This window comes from Cebidichthys violaceus, unplaced genomic scaffold (assembly GCF_023349555.1).
Source record: "Cebidichthys violaceus isolate CVI_PGR_0920_01 unplaced genomic scaffold, fCebVio1.0.p SCAF_14, whole genome shotgun sequence".
Classification (NCBI taxonomy): Eukaryota; Metazoa; Chordata; class Actinopteri; order Perciformes; family Stichaeidae; genus Cebidichthys; species Cebidichthys violaceus.
In genome coordinates, this window is record NW_027176307.1 from 1,112,878 (window position 1) to 1,133,009 (window position 20,132).

The 20,132-nt window shown below is 40.5% G+C and overlaps 2 protein-coding genes across 2 annotated transcripts; both read left to right on the plus strand.

Moving 5' to 3' along the window:
• Positions 1-945: 945 nt before the first annotated feature.
• Positions 946-4,466, plus strand: acot20 (acyl-CoA thioesterase 20). Its single transcript, XM_068708210.1, has 4 exons — positions 946-1,000; positions 1,747-2,303; positions 2,402-2,604; positions 3,151-4,466. Exons 2-4 carry the CDS (start codon positions 1,847-1,849, stop codon positions 3,739-3,741), a joined length of 1,251 nt encoding a protein of 416 aa, XP_068564311.1. The 5' UTR covers positions 946-1,000; positions 1,747-1,846; the 3' UTR covers positions 3,742-4,466.
• A 1,908-nt stretch (positions 4,467-6,374) lies between these two features.
• gpr176 (G protein-coupled receptor 176) lies at positions 6,375-19,459 on the plus strand. The gene is made up of 3 exons (XM_068708212.1): positions 6,375-6,866; positions 14,037-14,289; positions 17,253-19,459. The coding sequence occupies exons 1-3, from the start codon at positions 6,638-6,640 to the stop codon at positions 18,487-18,489; spliced, it is 1,719 nt and encodes a 572-aa protein (XP_068564313.1). The 5' UTR covers positions 6,375-6,637; the 3' UTR covers positions 18,490-19,459.
• Positions 19,460-20,132: the final 673 nt, after the last annotated feature.

Genomic DNA, 20,132 nt, shown 5'->3' on the forward strand with positions numbered 1-20,132 from the left:
TGTTGATCCTACACAGTTGCTATTAATTCCACTCTTACTTTAAAGTTGGCTCCCTTCTTGGTTTCTATACATTCCCTCCTGTCTTATTTTCCTCTCCTTGTCTAAAAAGGATTCCTCTCTCTTCGTGATCCCAGATGGTTTGAATCCCTGGCACTGGCCAACCAATGATTAACTAGAGAAACTCCTGCTAAACACCTTGACATGTCACTGAGTCCTGCAAAGAACCTCTGACAAGACACCCACAGGTCTAACCTTGGAGATAAACAAGATTCTCCTGAACCCAGTGTCCTTCCATTTTGCTCATTAATATGAAAATATATGCAGCAATGGTGGTTCAACCAATCAGATAATCTATTCCGTAGGGGGAACATGTGTTGTAAATAGTTTCCACGTAGGCTACTGATGTTTTACTGCTTACATGCCGATAACACAAGGGCACGCTCCCAACACCCTGTACTGTGACAGGAGAGCGGAATTAAATGTTCGTCTTGTACAGGAAGGACGTCTTAACCTTTAAGGCTGTTCACTCTGAGCCAATGCTGACATCTAGTGGCTGCTTCATCTCCCTACACATACATAGGTTCATGAGTCATATTATTTGGCAAATAATGATTACTTTTCAAAATGAAATCGTTAGCCTATTTTATCTTGCTTTTGATAATAACACTGTAACTTCAAAATCTCTCGTTAGCGTTCCATTAGTGTCAACTGGCCAATATATGGACGGTTACATTTCACAGGGGGGTAAACCCCTACTTTCCTTGTCGTACTGCCACACATTTCTCTCTAGATGTTATTTTTATACTATTTTAAAATACTATTTCACCATATACTGAACACACAAAGTGGTGCGCTTACTAAACAAACAAACGGACACCACAGGCAGCTGATCAAAAAAGTCGTTTTACCCCTTATTTGGCAAAGTGGTTGCGCCCAGTTGCCTTCCTTTTCATCGTCGTTTAAATTTCTTCCGTTTACTAACTGCTTCATAGTTGTACAGGTAACATCATGTTTTTCAGTCATTTATATACATATACACACATATATATATCGATAGGTATTTACTATCCATCATGTAACGCTGAAGCTAGCTTTCATGTTTTGGTTGCTACTCGTCGCAGGTTCTTTTTACATTTGGAGAGTTGTGTTGTTTTGACCTCTTACCCAGTTGGACACTACGGTGTCCCTGAATGAAATCTTCATCAACTAAAGACCCTCAGAGCATTTCTCAGTTCGGTCATTTACAGAGACAACTCCATCACGTGGTCAATTACAGGCCATAGCGTGTTGTTTATAACGTCAGAAGTTTGTCGTGTTTCCGTGATTTTACTGATTTTAAACCCGAATTTCTTCCTGGGTGACTCACAAATCCATTCATTCATAGAGAAGTACACTGTCCCTAAACCAAACAATGTGTTCAGTGCTCTATCTTGCAGCTAAATAGAAATACACATTTTGGGTCCCAACAGTTAAGGTAGAAAAATAAAAAGCTTTGTATAAAAGAATACATTAATTTGCATACACAGAATATCACTGTGCAACATCAAATAAATGTTCAAATATTTCAATTTGAAGACAATTTTGTGAAAATCTACACAGCCATGTTTCTCAGTTACACTATCTTGATACTATGTTTGTTATGAATATGTTTAATGGATGAGGTGATATTTGACAGAGCTGAGGCACACAGAGGTGTATTTTATGTGAAAGCTGTGACATTCATTTCATTCTTTATTGCTTTGACAGATGCAGTGACAACATAGATGCACCAACAAGACTAGAATAAAGGCTTCAGGGCTATTCAGGCCATTACAGTGAGTCACTGTTCCCATTTCGAAGAGCTGAAATGGCTTACTCACAGATCCGCCTGAAAATTCTCCCCAGCGTTCGCTGTCTCTTTGATAAACTGGTGCAGGTAAAAGTGGAGGGACTCGCTCCTCACAAACAAGTTCAATTGAGATCCAAGCTGGTTGACGACAGAGGGGTGATTTTCAAGGCTTCTGCCCTGTACAAAGCAGATGAAGCCGGCCTGGTGGATGTCTACCGCCAGCCCTCTCTGGGAGGAAGTTACACCGGAGTGGAGCCCATGGGTTTGTTTTGGGCCATGGCGCCGGAAACTCCACACAGTAAACTCCTGAAGAAGAATGTGCTCAGCCCCACCGTGGTGGAGATAGAAGCACTGAGTGCAGAGACGGGTGAGGTCTTAGCCTCTGAAACCAACGAGAGAGGGTACATGACAGAGGGGATGAAGAGAGTACCTGTGCAAGAGGGAAGAATACGGGGAGTCCTCTTCGTACCACCGGGTTAGTTGTGTACTGTAGATGATAGCTGAGAGGTAGGAGACGTGTCGGTGTTCTTAACTTTACCTCTCCCTTTTTATTTCTTTTTTTCTTTTCTCCAGGAAAGGGTCCATTCCCAGGAATAGTGGATATGTACATATTTGGGGGACGTCTTACTGAGCCCAGAGCCAGCCTCCTGGCAAATAAAGGTTTCGTTGTCCTGGCACTGGCCTACATGGGCTACGAGGATTTACCAAAAAAACCTAAAAAGTTGGATCTGGAGTACTTTGAAGAGGCTGTAACATATCTGAGGAAACAGCCAGAGGTTAGTGTTGACGATTGAAACAGTAAAGATAATCACGTTTATAATATTTGAATGTTCAGTTTATCTTTGCTTTGTGATGCAAATGTTGTTTTGTATTTATTGAGAAAAATGTGTCTAATTAATAACATATAGGTAGAATGTATTAGATACATAGGACCATATTTTACTTAACTGTGTCAATGTTGCCATCTACTGGATACTTTCTGATGACACAGAGATATTTCTAGAGCTATGACAATTAGTTGATGATTGAGTAGACAGGAAATTATAACTGATTATTTAATTCCAGCTTCTCATTATGACAATTTGTTAATCTTTTGTGATACTAAACTCGATTTGTTTAAATTTTGGTCTTTTTATTTTGATAAAACAACTAATTGATTAATTGAGATTTATAAGTAATGAAAATGATCATTAGTTTGTTTGTGCTCTGGTTTCACATATAACTGAAGCATGGTTGTTATTTACTGGTCTTATGAAATAGGACACATTAGCAGGGATACAATATTTTCAACACGATTATCAACCCAATACCTTTCTGTGCAGGTCAAAGGTCCTGGGATTGGTATCATGTCAATTTCCCACAGCGGTGGTTTGGCGATGTCCATGTCTTCATTCCTCTCTGGGATCTCAGCGACCGTCTGTATTAATAGCTGCATTGCAAATACAGTGATTCCTTTACACTACAAAGACACCGTTATCTCTCCGCTTCCCCCTGTCATGAAGAATATCAGAATCACAGACTCTGGACTTTTATATGTACGCGATGGCTTATCTGACCCCTCCTTGGAAAAGAACAGGGCCTCACTGTTTCCAATTGAACGTGCCAGCTGCCACTTCCTGTTTGCTGTTTCTGAAGACGACCACAACTGGAACAGTGTTTTTTTTGCCAAGCAGGCCGCTGCAACGCTGAGAAATCACGGCAAAGAGCATTTTCAGGTGGTAACGTACCCTAAAGCCGGACACTTTTTGGAAGTCCCTCACATGCCTCATTGTCCGTCTGGGTTTCATGGAGCGGTTGGGACCGAGGTGATGTTTGGTGGGGAGCCAAAGGCTCACTCTGAGGCTCAGCTGGACCTGTGGGAAAGAGTCCAGGAGTTCTTCAAGAGCCACTTGGACAACAAGGGTACTTGTTAGCAAGCAATGCTGCTTCAAGTGTATCAAGCATCCAAAATTGGCCTTCATTAGCAATGCTTAACCTTGCCTGTAGATACTTATGGAGGTTTTCAAAGGAGTATTACATGATACTGTGTGAGTATTCTTATGGTGAAGCTTTGAATTCTTCTCGAGCTGAAACAAACTCACCATACTTTTGATTCCAACTGTTTTTTTTCCCCAAGAAAGCTTCAATGCGTCACACGACACAAAAGTAAAGTTTTTCAGATATGTATTTTTTTACATATCTGAACCCCCCCCCCCCCCCTCTTTGCACTCTTTGTTCCATCAGCAAGTAGGGCAGGAGTCAGCAGGTCCAGGTCAAAATCAAAAGTATTTAATATTGTTAACAGAAGCCAAAACAATCACAAACCAATTTACACTATCGATAGTAAAATATTTCAAGAAATATGAGACCTTGTTCACACCACAGGACAGATTGATGTATCTGCTCCATGGTACGGAGGAAGTCTGATTCTCTCGGGGGACAAACAGCTCCTTTGTCCCCCCAGAGTTACATTCCTCAGCCTATCGATCAGTTCCACAATTGAGTGAAGTCCAATGAGCTCCTCCTTGGATCCTGACCCATTGTCACTACTGTTTTTAATTTTAAACACTTCTTGCCTCTTTGATTATTTGTGTTTGGATGGAAAAGAGCTGAGTAATAATTTAATGTTATAATAAATTCACTTCGATTGGGATCATATTGTGACAATGTTATATATATATTATATATATAACATATATATATATATATATGTTATATATATAATATATATATATATGTTTTATATATATATATATATATATATATATATATATATATATTGATATCACAAAAAAGAAATCTTAATATAAGTAGATTGATGTCAACCATATTGCCAAGCTATTGGTATAGTATTTGTACACTTACTGTTCTCTTGTTATTTTATTAATACTCTGATGTCACTGTTGTTGGAGGCTTAGTAAACTAAACGCACAATAAACAATTTAGATGATGAGGTTAACGTGTTGATCTATATGAATTACAGTCTTACACTAAGCCAATTAGTATCATCTCATTGTTTCGCCCTGTGTTGGTGATGCTTCCTCTTACACCAAACTGTGACATTCACTAGTCTCCCAGACTTAGTCACTTGTGTAACTGTTGGTATAGTGGCACAAGCCTTTCTCTATTTATCTTGAATGTCTATTACACATAATGGGATTTATGATTTGTCACATACAATATAATGTGTAACGGATCATCATGAAAAACACATATTTTTGAATTAACATTAATCCCATTGTTCTGGTTTTATTACCCTGTGAAAGTTCAATACCTTGGGATTTTACATAAAGGGCTTCTGTCTGTTTCAAAGGGAAGTGAATTTACTTTGATGATGTAAGCTTTTCTCTTAGGGATTTTATGAACAATGTAGCCTGCATCAAAGAAGGGAGCGTGATTCTGAAGTTGGAGACTCTCGGTTACAGCCACCTGAAGGAATCAGAAATCTTTACAGAATCTGGTGCGGACATGTTTGACTCAATTACACCATGGAGGAAAAGACTTCCTTTGTTGTTTCGACTGATGAATGCTTGTAAATTGGAATATAGCGAATGCTTTTTTTCCCAGTATAATAAGCATTATTACCTCTAGAGAGGTTTATTTTTGAGTGTTTCCATGTATGGATATTCATTTTTGTTTCTCTACAGTGGGTCCCTTGCCAGCTTGCACAAAGTAGACAAACTCACAGTTATTAATTAAAACCTAAAGTAAATTATGAAACACTGTTTTGCTTTTCTGAGGTATGTCCTCTCCTATTTTGGTATTTTCAGCAAACCAAAGAGGAATGTCACACGTTCCTGTGAGTGGACAGTCTGAGAAAGACAACATCGGCGTTGTGGTTGAGATTAAACCCCATGTTATGTCTGGTTGCCTCTGTATATCTGAAAACAAGCTGCTAGGTTTGACAAACACAGATTGATAGTGTGCCTCATCATTAGAAAGTGGACACTCACAGACCCATGTAAATTGTGTAACTGGCTCTCTTTGATGCATTATATTTTCTGAGAGTATGACTGACTTTTGTCTGTTTGGAACATTTAAAAAAAGTTGAACCATCTTTAAATCCCAACAGCATTACTGATCAGTGTGTAACTCGGCCACGCGCTCCTTCCTCCCTGTGCTCGTCAGACTCCGTGGAGTTCCTCGGTGCTCTGTGAAGAAGAAGAGGAGGGGCTCCTCCTCTCCGGTCTTGCACCTCACGCTGCGAGATATTCAGTAGGAAGGTCTCTCCACACCAGTCAGTCTACCAGTTCCCAGCCTGTGACACAGCGCGCAGCCCGAGTACCAGCCTGACAGCAACAACCTTCTTTTTTTTTTGGACGGCTAGTGTTTTCTCGGCGCCGCGAGCTCGTTTCCCGGAACGGACACTTCGCAACCCGGCGTGGTTTTTCGGCGCTCCGGGTGTCACAGAGCAGCATCCTGCTAACCTCACTGCGCACGGATCTCAGTGACTGATTTCTGCCATGCATCCGCATTGGGGGATTACGGGTCATGCAGCATAGGCTTTTTTTTAATTATCCCCCTGTGCTTTGATCCATGATCATTACACCATGTGTTTTCCTGATTTGTCAGACATATGTACTGACAAAAGATCATCTCATTGTTGGCAGCTGCACGCATTGCCTGCCTGTGTCTGTCTCACATCTTCACTGACATCTCTGCTTGCACGCTGGGTTTTGTAGACCCCCCCCTCCCCTAATATATTTTTTGGGGGGCAAGGCATCTCCATCATCCCCACAGAAATGCCTCTCCAATGCTGGCCGCTGACATCCCGCCAGGCTTCTTAAAAAATAAATAAAATAAAGCGTCCGGATCGCGGGGTGAACCGACATGGATAGCGGGAGCCGGGCTGCGACGGTCGGAGATGGTGCAGCCAATATCACAACAGCCCGCCTCTGGCTGGATCTCCTGAACGCTTCGAGCCCGCCGACGTGGTGGGACAGCAGCCCGCCACGCGAGGGGACCGGGCTGGACGAGCAGCAGCGCCTCGTCCGGGAGCAAGCCTACCGGGACTTCACCACCACCATCCAGGTTTTCATCCTCATAGGTTCGCTGCTCGGTAAGTCGAACAAATACACGTATTGTGCACGCTCAACAGAAAGGCCCTAAAACCCACCTAGAATCCCGCAGACATGAAAATATAATTTTATTAAAGCATCCACTGTATGAGTCAAGCGATCCTCGTGGGGACACCCTTTCTACTAATTGAAATATCTCAGCAACACAATTTGCAACACCAGACAACTCTTCCAAAAAAGTTGCCCAATCATCACTAGCTGAAAGACTTTAATATGAAGCAACAGTATGGTGTCTTCTGTACCAACATGTGAAAAGATGGTCAATGTCTTAAAAGCTGAATTGGATTGTATACATTTGAGTCAGCTTCGTCTTCCTAATAGCGCAATGCATTTAGGTCTTGAACCTAAAACACACGCTGTGACTTAAACGACTGAAAACCATGACAATATAACACGAGAAAAAAAACTGTCACGTCTAAAGAAGATGTAAAGATGTTGCCTGTGATAAAAACAACAACAACCTTACCCGTCAAATTTGCTGACATTTCTTAATTAAACCGTTGGTCAAACTGCAAACAATGTCATTTAGCCACATTGTTTAACTAAAGAATGCCACAATGATAATGTTATTATTCCATAAACATCATAACCCAACAGCCCTTTAAACTCGGAAAAAGCCGGGATGCCCTCTCTCTAAACTCTTGTCATTGTCAGTCATCCTTAAATTCTTTAGACTTTATGGCACATCACAGTGAGGGACGCAAGTCATTTTCCTGGCGTGGTGAGCTCATTTTTACTCGATAAGACTCGTTGTGCGCGTCCTCCACATTTTCATTGGAATGTGTGTTGTTTTGAATTTAAAGGGAAGTCAAGACACACAACAGGTCTCTCTTGGTCATTTTAGAAAATGTGTGTCAGCAGCCTTGTTCCACTGCACTGTGGAGTAAAATAGCGCATGAAGTCCCAGGACTCCTCATCTTGAGTTGTCTGACTATGTGTTTGTTTTTCCATTCATGTATTAGTTTGCTGCTCACTTGAATATTGGATATTAAGCAGAAGTGTTACATAAATATGTTAATTAACACGTTCAAGAATCAATCATGGGCTTAAACAAAAGTGTATTCGGTGCGCGTTGGCACAAGCTGCGGTGGTAAACCTGACAGGTGTTAGCTACCTAGTTCACCGTGAAATTGGCGAAATTTACCGTACACATTTTGAGCCTCTTTCAAGCCCGATCTGTACTGGCTCCGTTACAAATATTCCTGCGTCTGCCAGTAGAAGCACCGGCTGCTGCTGATGGAAGCGAGGAAGGAGCCGTGTGAATTGATGGGTCGCACCAACATATCAGTCTCACACAGTTTGACATCCCTTCCATCTCATCGGCAGCCAGAAAACATAATCCTCCTGCCTAAAATGAGCGCCGCACATGAATGTGTTATTTGTCACAAATGTGGGTATAACATCCTGTCTTATCGCTGTCTTCTGCTCAAAACACTCAGCCATGATTGCTAGTGCTGTTTGGAAATTGAAACGGATGAAACGGACTCCAAAAAGGCAAAAAAGAGACTCTGACTCAGTAGCACCTCCTGCTGTGCAGTGCAATGTGGCAGGGTCAGGAAAGCATGACACGAGGGCCTTTTGGCAGCATTGCTCAAAATCTCTACTTATTCCTCTGCATGTTGTGTATATAGCTTGGAAAACGTAGGATATATATCTATTTTACTTTTCAAATAACATCGATTATATGTGCAAAATGTAAAATAAGAAGGATATCCAGTATGTTACTCTTTAAAGAGGCTGCTGTCTTAAAGGCAGAGGTTCCCACAGTACTTGAACGCACCGCTGCAGGATGTAAATAAAGCATGTAATAAACACAGGCATGACCCTTGAACATTTTAGCAAAGGATTCAAGAGTGACGCAGTGAAGTCAGTGTTTTGATAGATAGATAGATAGATAGATAGATAGATAGATAGATAGATAGAAACTTTATTCATCCCCAGGAGGAAATTTGTTAAGATTAGTTTAGCAAATTGCAGCAAATTGTCAAAGCCACTGTTTGAAGAATTAAATAATGTTTGACTTTGGCGCCCCAAGTGGTCGCCCCCAAGAAAAGAAAACTGTAGCTCACAGCAATTACAGACTGATAAGTTCTGCAAACATTTTTAAATATATAAACAGAAATAGTGCCAATGATATAAATACATGTTGGCTTTTGCTAATGACATAATAATCTCAGGCGAGTGAACTGAAAAAGGTGAGCGTTACTTTTTCAGTGACCATTAAGTGTAGAACCCAAACTAACATTAAAGATTAAATGCATCAAATACCTGAATCAATTTTAGGAACAGTCACCATTCAAAGAGCCACTGTTTGGAGAGTCATTTCATTCCACCTATACAGCAAAAAGAAATCAAAGCAATGAATAATATAACTGATGATAGTCCAGAGGGCTGTCCTTTGAGTTTTTGGTTTTCATGCCACTTTTCAAGATGTCAAAAAGGGTTCCATTGTATTTTAAAATCCCGGATACATCATCAGACAGCACTTATCAGATATGTGCAAGATATGTTAGTGTCATCATGTAGGCAATTTTGTTGGGGAGAATTGCACTTTGTGTTGGTGTTAATCTCATGTTATTATTATTTATATTTCCCTATTTTACCCCAAACATAGATTTAAGGCTGGAAAACTCCACACTCCACACGTTCTGATTATTTCACTCTCACTGGCACCCGTAAAACGCTCTGATTAACTTTGGACTAATTTACTTTCCATTGAACTTTGGAGAGAGTGAGGCCAGCTGTTTCCTCCTACCTCCAGTCTTAATGCTAAGCTAGGCTAACAGGGTCCACTTTATTTAACGCACAAACATTGATCGTCTATTTCCCAAAATGTTGAACTAGTCTGTAAACTATCAGGCAATTATGATTATATATATATTAGAGTTTGACTGTAAATCTGATTAATGTGACACGGTGTGCAAACACCTTCTAATTTGACCGAATGTAATCATGTCTGTGAGGAATGACAGTACGTGGATATCTGGCTCTCTATTTCTTCTGTTGGTTACCATTCATAAATAAGTCCTTAATTAAAACTAAAGTAACTATAGCACCACAGGGATAGCAGAAGGTGTTAAGGGTGTTAATGATGTTTCACACTTTGAATTTTAACAGCTAATGCTACTATGTTTGACACCTGGATGAGTCGATAACAGAAGCTTGTCACCACCAATGCAGAGGTGAGACAACTTGCTCAATTGTGTTTGAAGCAGACAAACAAAACACGTTTTAAGTATTTTGAGTGTTTCACGCCGCTGCCTATTGGACTGCCATTTGTTAAGTGGAAGAAAAGCAATCATGTTTAGTGCTTGCTCTTTCTCCCCAATGGTTGCATTGAATATGGTTGCCAAGGTGTTTCTCAAGTGCCAAGTGAGAATTTCAGGCGCAAAGGGACAAAGTGATTTTACAGACGGTGCAAGGTCTGATTATGCAAGGATGTCCCAATGTTGTCTGCATGAAGGCACTAACAAGGACATATTTTATTAGTTAGTTACAGTTATGTGAAGCACTTTGCAACCCAGGACTTAAAAACCAATTAAAAAAAAAATTCTATAGATGTTTTCAAAAAGCACTCAAAGTCTTACTTAATGTTTGTGTACAATTTTCGCACACAAAAACGACGTAATGTATACCATAATGCTTATAAAGGATATAATAAAATGACTTGTTAATTAGAATCTTAAAAAAATGGACACATGCACTCTTTAGGGCTGTTTGTTTGTTTCGGTGGTAAATGATTTCAAATGTGTGTAACAGAGCATGTGTTTGTGAAATCAAACACTGTGTTGGAACTGTGATCCCACATACAGTATATCACTTGCATTGCAACCACTGGGAGGGGGTGACATCACACCATTGTACCTGTACCAAAGTTAGACTCTCACTTAGACTCAGCAACTGTCTCTCTTTGCACTAATATTAATACTGAAAGGTATCACTTCTTTTTACTTATCCAATCTCAACAACTGTTTGAAGGATCGACATGGAATTCAGTACACACATTCATGTTCCTCACAGGATGAATTGTAATAACTTTGGGGATCCCTTGACATTACATCTAGCACCATCTTCAGGTAAAAGTTTCATTTTGTCCAATATTTCGTTTTTTGACCTGCAAAATGAATGACATTCCCATCAACTGCAGCTGTACTTTGTGTTTTGTGCGAAGTAACATATATGAGCATACTAAACTAAGATGGTGATCTCTGTACTTGCTTCGCATCGGCATGCTAGCATTGTCATTGAGACCACGTTAGCATTTAGCTCCACTGTTCCTAAGTACAGCATCACAGCTGCTAGCTACAAACTCTTAGTCTTGGTTATTTTGCGTATCCACAATCGTTTCTCAACCTTCACTAAGTGTTTTAGTTGCATTCCTCTAACCATACCATAACCAAGCATATTTTTGCCATATCCAATCTTTCCCTAACCTTAAACATACCGTGCTGGTTATGCGCAGATATTGTAGAAAGCAAGAATTTTCAAAACATTTGCGATTGAAAGCCATTCTGGGGTTTTGCAGAATCGTCTGAGATTGATATTCTAGCCTGACTCTAGCAACATTTTCCTGACGAGGGCCTCTTCTGACTATGCAAATTATGACTTTTGGCGCTCAGAAGCAGAGACAGACGGGGCGCGGCGCCACAAAACGGAGGTCGGATGGATGCAAAACATGTTTGACACAGAAGACTGCTGTCAACATTGGCTTCTTATAACCATTACCATGGTCCCTCCCTACCCAAGTTCTTGTAAAACAGTCATTTGTACTGTTTTTTTAAAAACAGCACCGGCAAACACTGTTAACAATAGGGGTGCACATCGGGAAACAGACAAATGAGTTGTTTTGTCATTTACTTTGGAGGGTGTTGCATTGTCCATATTTCTCTCCTCGTTCTGTTGAAAAGCTTATCATAGGTCGCCATTGCCTCAATCATTTTTTATGTAGCATTTGAAAAGACGAGTATTTGTGCTAATTTCATGATCCCATTTGAGTTGGCCTCACAGAATGCAGAGGCTGAGCGAAGGCTGAGCTTTAATTACCGCTACATTAGGGATTCCCCGAAATACTGCTCCTGTGTGCTGCTGTGAAATCATTCACAGTTGGGCACAAGCAGTCAAGCACACCATGTTCCCTCGAAAACAGCTTCTTCAAGTTTCAACAACCTCATCCACCATAATGGATTTTTATATTTAACCTTGTGTTTATAGCTTTTATGTCCCAGTAAGCTGTAGTAACCGCCTTTTTTTTCTTCTTGCAATTGATGGTGAGTGCATGCATTTCCGACTGTGTCCCGGACATTTATAGACATCAGAAACAAATAACCTTTGAAGTAATAATGCAGTTTGCCTCACCAGAGAACATCTTGCTCCGTCTCTCACAATGAGAGCACAGCTAACACTCTGTGGGTAATTAAATTTGGAGAGGCTGGTATCACACGTATCCCTGTGTGACCTGACATCAGTCAGTGCGCCGCAGGGAGTATGAAGTTCACCTTTTTAAAACCTTATTAACAATCATTACGGTCTCAGTGCTCCAAATTATGGAGGGACCTGAACATGGAAAAGCCACAGTTTCCCCGCTTACATCTGATGGTGTGCTGTCTCACTCAGTTTAATTGATTTCTTCACCCTGCAAAGAGCTGCAACTTTGTATTTTATCTGCAGTAGTTCATAGTGTTGAGTGCTTGTGTGCAAAAATGCAGCAGATAATCAAACATTTCTCTTGAAATTGTTACAAATCAGTCTACGCAAAACCACAATTTAAGACAAAACACTCTTTATTTGTCTTTTAAAGGGATACCTGAAAGACCACCGGTCTGAATTAGTAGTAATATGAATTATTAGTTGTAGAATTACATTTTAATCTGGCTTTACATTTTTTTTTTTAACCAAAAAACACTATTTTAAAAGAGCACAACTGTTGAAACTGACTGTGATCTGGACATTTATGTGTCCACAGGTCCAAAATGTGTTGTGTTCCTTCTGCAATAAGATGCAGGTCAGCACAGTTCAATATAAACAAGGTCCTCTTGTAATGAGCAGAGACAAAATTTGTTTTTACTTGTAATTAATACTTTCCAAATGTGACTTTCTCCTCAATTTCTTGTATTGGCAATTGTTAAACCATCATGAACATGTATTATTGTTGTCTTGCCTTGCTGTATGGCGCAACATTTTTTTATTGTTAGCAGTTTAGGCCTTAAAGATGCACCAGTTCATAGGTAAATTCAATGATGTTGCATAGTGTAAGATGAGGAGCTTTGAATCAATGCGTATCTTATATTATATTATATTGTTAAAGCTTTACGTCTCACTCCTAGTTTATCCAATCCTTTCATTCCTTCATTTATTCTATTACAGTCTCTGTACTGGATGGACGTGAGGAAGACTTGGTAGATAAATCATCAATCCATCTTTGCTAACTCACATAGATGAGACGGACACACACCCATCTTTCATACCATAGGACAATTTAGAGTCTAAACCTTAAGAAGCATGACAAGAGGATACAGAAAAGATTCGGGGACTGAAACCCTTAGAAATGTTTTATTTGTTAAAAAATGCATTCACACCAAAGTCTGGAGAGATTTCCTCCAATTAGGAAGGGTTTCCTTCCTAATTGGAAGGAAATGACAAGTGATGACAATAGAATTAAGGTGCCAAAGATAATAGCACTAATATAGATTTTGATACTTTTACACAGTCAAAAGCTAAAGAATCAACTTTAAATAATAACAATAAATGTTATTTATTAACAAATAAATTAACAGTAATTTTAGCAGACACTTTTATCCAAAGCGACTTACAATTCAGTATGTATCTACACATTGTAGACGCAGCTACGGGAGCAATTTTGGGGTTAAGTGTCTTGCTCAAGGACACATTGACATGAGACTAGCAGAGCAGGAGCCGGGGATCGAACCGCTGACCCTCTGATTGAAAGGCAGCCCTGCTCTCCACTTAGCCACGGTCACCCAAATCAGCATTCCTTTATCATTAAAAAGCCTCAAAATAAGCCTGTCTGAACTGATAATCTCTTTGGTTGCATGCCGTCATACCAGATTACTGTAGGCTTTTTTTGTTCGCAAAGGTTTTGAAATCAGAAGGCGAACTGATTGTTCTTAATAATTGTTCCCTCCTCCCCACAGGAAATGCCTCAGTGTTGTGGTGCGCCTGCTGCACAAACGTCTTCAAATCCGTGACCAACCGATTCATCAAGAACCTGGCGTACTCGGGTATCTGCGCCGGCCTGGCGTGCGTTCCCTTCGACGTGGCCCTCGGAGCCAGCCCTCGCTGCTGCTGGTGGCTTCACACTCTGCTGCTCTGCAAGGCCATCAAGTTCCTCCATAAGCTCTTCTGCTCGGTCACTGTGCTCAGCTTCAGTGCCATCGCACTCGACAGGTCAGTGAATCACACACATAGTTAAAGTAGACGGAGATGATACAGTCCTAGATTATTGTGGCTTTCTTTTTGAAGAAGAAATCGATTCTCCGATCAGTTTATCAATACGTTGCTTGGCCGAGACAAAACTGAAGCTAAACTCTGGAAGATTGTTTTGTTGTAGGGGAGAAAGCCTTTTTTCAATTTCCATCCAAACCCTGTGGCGTTGACGAGAGGCGTGGGGTCGATGGAGCATGTGAACGCCACGCTGAGCGGCCATGTCCCAGGCATCCCTGCAGCGCTAAAAGCTGCAGCCTGAGATGACTGCTACACACACACACACACACACACACACACACACACACACACACACACACACACACACACACACACACACACATGCTGATGCCAATGCTGTTCATGCCTTTACTGATCAGGAAAGTCAAGTTAAACTTAAACAGTATTACAGTGCAGTATTTTTCTATTACTGACAGTATTGGAAATAATAATTCTACTAGCACTGTTGCTATTTCCATTGCCCCTTATACCAAAACTGTAGAGTATTATTATTATTTTAATTCACATTTTTATTTATTCATTTAGAGTTCAATAATTAGTATATTGTACCCCCCTCTAGAAAATTGTGGACATATTTTAAGCCTTTTCTACACCGCAAGCTAAATAAATTGACAGTACTAGACCCTAATTTCATTAAATGTATCTGTTTATTGTCTAAAACTTTAGACTATTAAGTTAAAGAAAAGAAAGACTGTTTCAAAAACACAATATGTGAAATCACAGAATTTGGTTTCTGTGATTCAAACCACCAAATTCACAGAGGTATTACCTTGTTGGCTAACTACTGTAGCTATGTGCTAACACGCTAGTCAGCTTGGAAAATTCTAGCACCACAAAAAGCACCAGAAAAGCTCTCCTAGCGGCCACATAGCAAGCTAGCTCGGTCACTAATGGGACAATGAGTTCAGACAGTTTATTTAAAAAACATGTATTTGTTCCTTAGACTCCTGTCTTATAACTGTTAGTACTCACTAACAGATATACTGTTGTACCGTATACTAACCGATATATATGTACATATATATATATATATATATATATATATATATATATATATATATATATATATATATATATATATATATATGTACATATATATATAGTGATATGTGGACATTTTCCTTTTCATTAGGAAGAAAAAAACAACTTGCTTATGAACAGAAAAAAACATGCAGCTAATAGCAGTGATACCACTAACACAGATTGTGCTATCCCGTTAGCATAATACAATAACTTAAACCTATGAAATCCCTGTAAGTTGAAGCCCCTTCATTCTGGTTATTTCATTCATAACACTAGCGTGTATTAATATCCTGCACTTTCCTCAAACTGTATCAGACTAGATATTTTGTACGTGCAAAAAATTAATATTGGATGACTTCAGACTATAACGGCTACTGCACTAATAAGGCTCACTCTCCATCAATTAAAATCGATGAAAAACTTCATCACACCACCGACTACAGTGTAACACATGTAAGTTTGAGTATCATTTAATTTTTTATGGCGAGTGTAGTCAGATTGTGCATTATTGCAGCTTCGCCTCAGCGTTAGTTTCACTGCTGCAAATATGTTTTTGCCTCCATAGCAACTAATGCAGTCAGAATCAAACCAATGAATTATTAATTTTTCAAGGAGGGCATTCGAGGCTGGGTATGTACAGATGGGCTGAGACTGCAGCAGTTATCGGCTGGTTAACACACACTCACTCATACACTAGCGTGTAATGATGAAGAGACACTCTAGACAAATAAGCAAGTCCTTCACGTGATTTGTTTAATTTATTACTGAGGAACAACAACAGGATGATAGACAATCTGCATATAATATTATGTATAAGACGGACAAAGGATCTACTTTGTAGGTGTGGTATGAAAAACAACCACACATGATCTCAACCTCGACACTAGTTAATATACCACACAGAAAAGAAAATCCATTCATCCCATTCCAAAAAAATTAAGTAAATATGCACGCTTTTCTCCCCATTTTATAACCAATTTACCGATTTTTATGTTGTCATTCAAAGATATTTTTTTCATGGATTACATTTTTGGGGGGGATTGCTATTAACACATTCAATTCGCTAGCATTTGATAGCTTGAAAAATGGCAGATTTGTCTTTCATTTAATATGTTCATTCTTTATAGAAATATACAGTGGCAAATCAAATTAATAAGCCTCTGTAATACAGTAAATATATAATAAATATATATATATATATATATATATATATATAATATACAGTAAAAAAAAACCCACCATAAATATGTTAAGAGGCACAAGGATACATGTGGTATCTACAGATTTGACGAAAAACAACTGGGCCTCTTTCCATTTTTTTTTACCAGTATCTCAGCTTATATAATAGGTGCATGAATTTGATATTGTACTCTCTTTCCAGCAAAACCACTTGAAGCTCTACTGTGGTGAGAGGTTCAGTTTTTCCTAACTTCCATAATTAACTAGACGCCCACTAAAAATAGTGGAAATGCATTTTCAGAGCAGGATAGAGATCCTGCTCTGGATCTGGGCAATTTAGGTGCGTCCACTTTACATTGCCATTTGTATTTCCGTGTAAATCATCTATTGAGAGATCTTCATCAGCTGCATCAGCATCACTTCATGCAGGCAACACTCTAGTCAAACAATAGGTGTTTTTCACAGCAGAAGTTTTGACTTGTCATCGAGAGAAAAGCACAGGTGTTACTAATGATAATAATTGATGGCTGAGTTGTAGGTGTCTCAATAAGCCATGCCGGTGTGATAGTGAGTCAGCATGCACAATACAAGGAGTCTGAAGCAGCTAATTGGAGTTAAGCCCTCATTATTTTCTTTAATACCTGGGCTTTTTCTGCTGTGAAAAAGGCCCATATATAAGTCCCTTTTTGTCTTTGTGTCTCTAGGTACTACTCTGTGCTGTACCCGTTGGAGAGGAAGATCTCAGATGCAAGATCCCGAGATCTGGTCATCTATATCTGGATCCACGCGACGGTGGCGAGCCTTCCTGTGTTCGCCGTGACCAATGTAACGGATGTGTACGTCACCTCGTCCTGCTCCGATGACCACGCCCGCTCCCTGGGCCACATGGTGTACGTGTTGATCTACAATGTCACCACGGTGATCCTCCCCCTCGCTCTGGTCTTCCTCTTCATGCTGCTGATCCGCAGAGCGCTCAGTTCCAGCCAGAAGAAGAAGGTGATAATCGCCGCGCTGCGTACTCCCCAGACCAGCATCTCCATCCCGTATGTGTCCCAGAGAGAAGCTGAGCTACACGCCACTCTGCTGGCTGTGGTGCTGGCCTTCTCAGCCTGCAGCGCCCCCTATGGGGCATTGGTGGTTTATCGCACCATTTTGGCAGACACTACAGAGCTACCCATTTCGCTGTACCTGACGGCCCTCTGGTTACCCAAGGTGTCCCTGCTCACCAACCCACTTTTGTTTCTGACTGTTAACCGCTCAGCGCGTCATAGCTGGCTGGACCTGCTGGCCAGGATTCACAGACGTTACAGCCGCCGAAACGTGGTCAGCACGGGGGGTCTGGCCTCTTTAGGAGCAGAGGGTGTGATCGGGGAGCCGGTGGGACTGGAGACAGCCGGCCGCTCTGGGAGCCAGCTTCTGGAGATGTTTAACATTGGCCAGCAGCAGATCTTCAGGCCCTCTGAGGAAGAAGGGGAAGAAGATGATGCGGAGAAAGAGATCCCTTGTCAAGGATCAGGAGGCAGCTCAGGGCCTAAAGAGGACCTCAAGGGTGGGTCGAGACTAGGGAGCTTCAGAGGGGAGGTGATCACCAAAAAGGATCCTCTGCAGGGGACAGGGGGAGGGCTGGTCATCACCAAAGACGGGCCTCCTTCAATCATAGCACCCCGGGCCTCTCCGGTCCACATGTGTGCTTACGCCTCTTCATCTCAGGTGGCACCAGCTACACCCACAGAAGCTGAGGACTCCACACAGTTTGGTTTTGGACCCTTCGAGCTGCCACCTCAGTGGTTACCAGAGACCAGGAACAGCAAGAAGAGGCTGCTGCCTCCGCTGGGTAACACACCCGAGGAGCTGATCCAGACCAAACTGCCCAGGCCGCGGCCTGAACGGAGAATCAGCAGGAACAACAAAGTCAGCATCATCCCCACTGTCGACCCGTGAGCTATTCTGGCCTCTGACCTGCAACACTGTACACAGCTCATTACAGGGAAAGCCTCTTGGGTAGGCCGGGCCTTTACAGGATATTGATGTGTCAAGTTGCTCGGTCAGATGCTCGGTTTCTTTTGGTTTTGACCCCTTTTAGAGGTCCAGGTTTTTTCACTTTACTGCACAAAAGCTAGACGCCTGAAGCACTGCAGTTTTCTTATTGGCAAGAATCAATTTCATATTGAAAATATTTACAATGCTGTGAGAAATGTGTCTGCTCATGATTAATAAGCACTCCTACAAAGGCCGCATGATTATTGAGAAGGCAGATGCCTTTTTGAATCTCCCTGTTTTGATGAGAGCTGGCATCAGTAGTTTAATGAACACTGTACAAATCCAATTATCGTGAGAGATGCACTGATACAAAATAATATATTTCCATATAGTAAAGAAAATCAAGCGAGGATATTGAATCTCCAAAACAAAACATTTTGTACTCTGTTGCACTCGGTCAATGAACACGTCTAAGTGTCAGTCCTTTCACTTCACCCTTTGTGTGACTCTTTTGTTTTTTGTAACACGGTTTTACTTCACGTTACTTCGCCCTTTTACTGGCTTTTTTTTCTTTCTCAAGTCTCACTTTTGGATAATATTCAGATTTCTTCTAATGTGGTAGATGTTGTTGTCATTTGTACTTTAAATGTATGTGGATTTGAAAAAAATGAAAAATGCAGATTTGTGCAAATACATGTGAAAAGAATGTGTTATTTAATTGGTGTTCAGACATGTTTTCTGGAACACAAAGTGAATCAAATATACAGAAAAATGGAAGAATATTACAAATGTGCTTTGATAAGAATAAGAAAAGAAAATCCAGGTTGGGCATCTTTTAGTCCCCTTCAATCAATGTTGTTGATTCCTCCCAGGTTTCCTGAAAATCAATTGCTCAATCAAATGACTGTAAAATAAAGCAAATAAGAGCGACAAGCGCACATTTTTACATCACCAAATAGTGTGTGAAATAGTTTTCAATTTTCTATTTCTCTGACTCTGGTACTGTCTGCTCTGCCTCCTTTGTGATGCATAATTCAACAGTAACAGCTTCAACCTGAAGCTTTGGATGAGGTAAACAGAGCTGGGCTACACTTCAAATATTTGTCAAGTCGTAACTCCCTTCGGGGCTACCCACAATCCCCTGCTATGTCCACAAAGGACCTGAATCTATACTGCATACTACCCATGCTGTTATCAGGCAAAATTGTGCAGTCATGCCTGACTGGAAACAGTATCCATTGCCGCCACTTAAAAGCAGGAAAGAGATGAGTAACATGTTTATTGTTGTACGTCTGCTTTGGTGATGACTGTGTTAGGATGTTATTGAAGAATACAGTAGCTGCTACGCTAGATATACAGCACTGAGCCCAGAATGCTGCTGGTTCAAAGGGTAACGCGAAAAGCAGGAAGATCATTGATTTGTATCTGGTGTGAGTGTTTAAGAATACTCTGGCCTTGGCTCATATTTATTATATTATTGATTTGATTGAACTCCTAGAACCATTAAGACCTTGCCAACAGAGATACAGTGCAGTAATGTGTGTGTGTATATATATATACTGTATATATATATATATATATATATATATATATATATATATATA

What these genes read in the sequence shown, in the direction of transcription:
- gpr176 (XM_068708212.1), top strand. Translation starts at nt 6,638, where the DNA reads ATGGATAGCGGGAGCCGGGCTGCGACGGTCGGAGATGGTGCAGCCAAT. An exon ending in CCTCATAGGTTCGCTGCTCG is followed by an intron (nt 6,867 to 14,036) that starts GTAAGTCGAACA and finishes TCCTCCCCACAG; the next exon opens with GAAATGCCTCAGTGTTGTGG. An exon ending in AGTGCCATCGCACTCGACAG is followed by an intron (nt 14,290 to 17,252) that starts GTCAGTGAATCA and finishes TTGTGTCTCTAG; the next exon opens with GTACTACTCTGTGCTGTACC.
- acot20 (XM_068708210.1), top strand. Translation starts at nt 1,847, where the DNA reads ATGGCTTACTCACAGATCCGCCTGAAAATTCTCCCCAGCGTTCGCTGT. An exon ending in AGTCCTCTTCGTACCACCGG is followed by an intron (nt 2,304 to 2,401) that starts GTTAGTTGTGTA and finishes TCTTTTCTCCAG; the next exon opens with GAAAGGGTCCATTCCCAGGA. An exon ending in ATCTGAGGAAACAGCCAGAG is followed by an intron (nt 2,605 to 3,150) that starts GTTAGTGTTGAC and finishes CTTTCTGTGCAG; the next exon opens with GTCAAAGGTCCTGGGATTGG.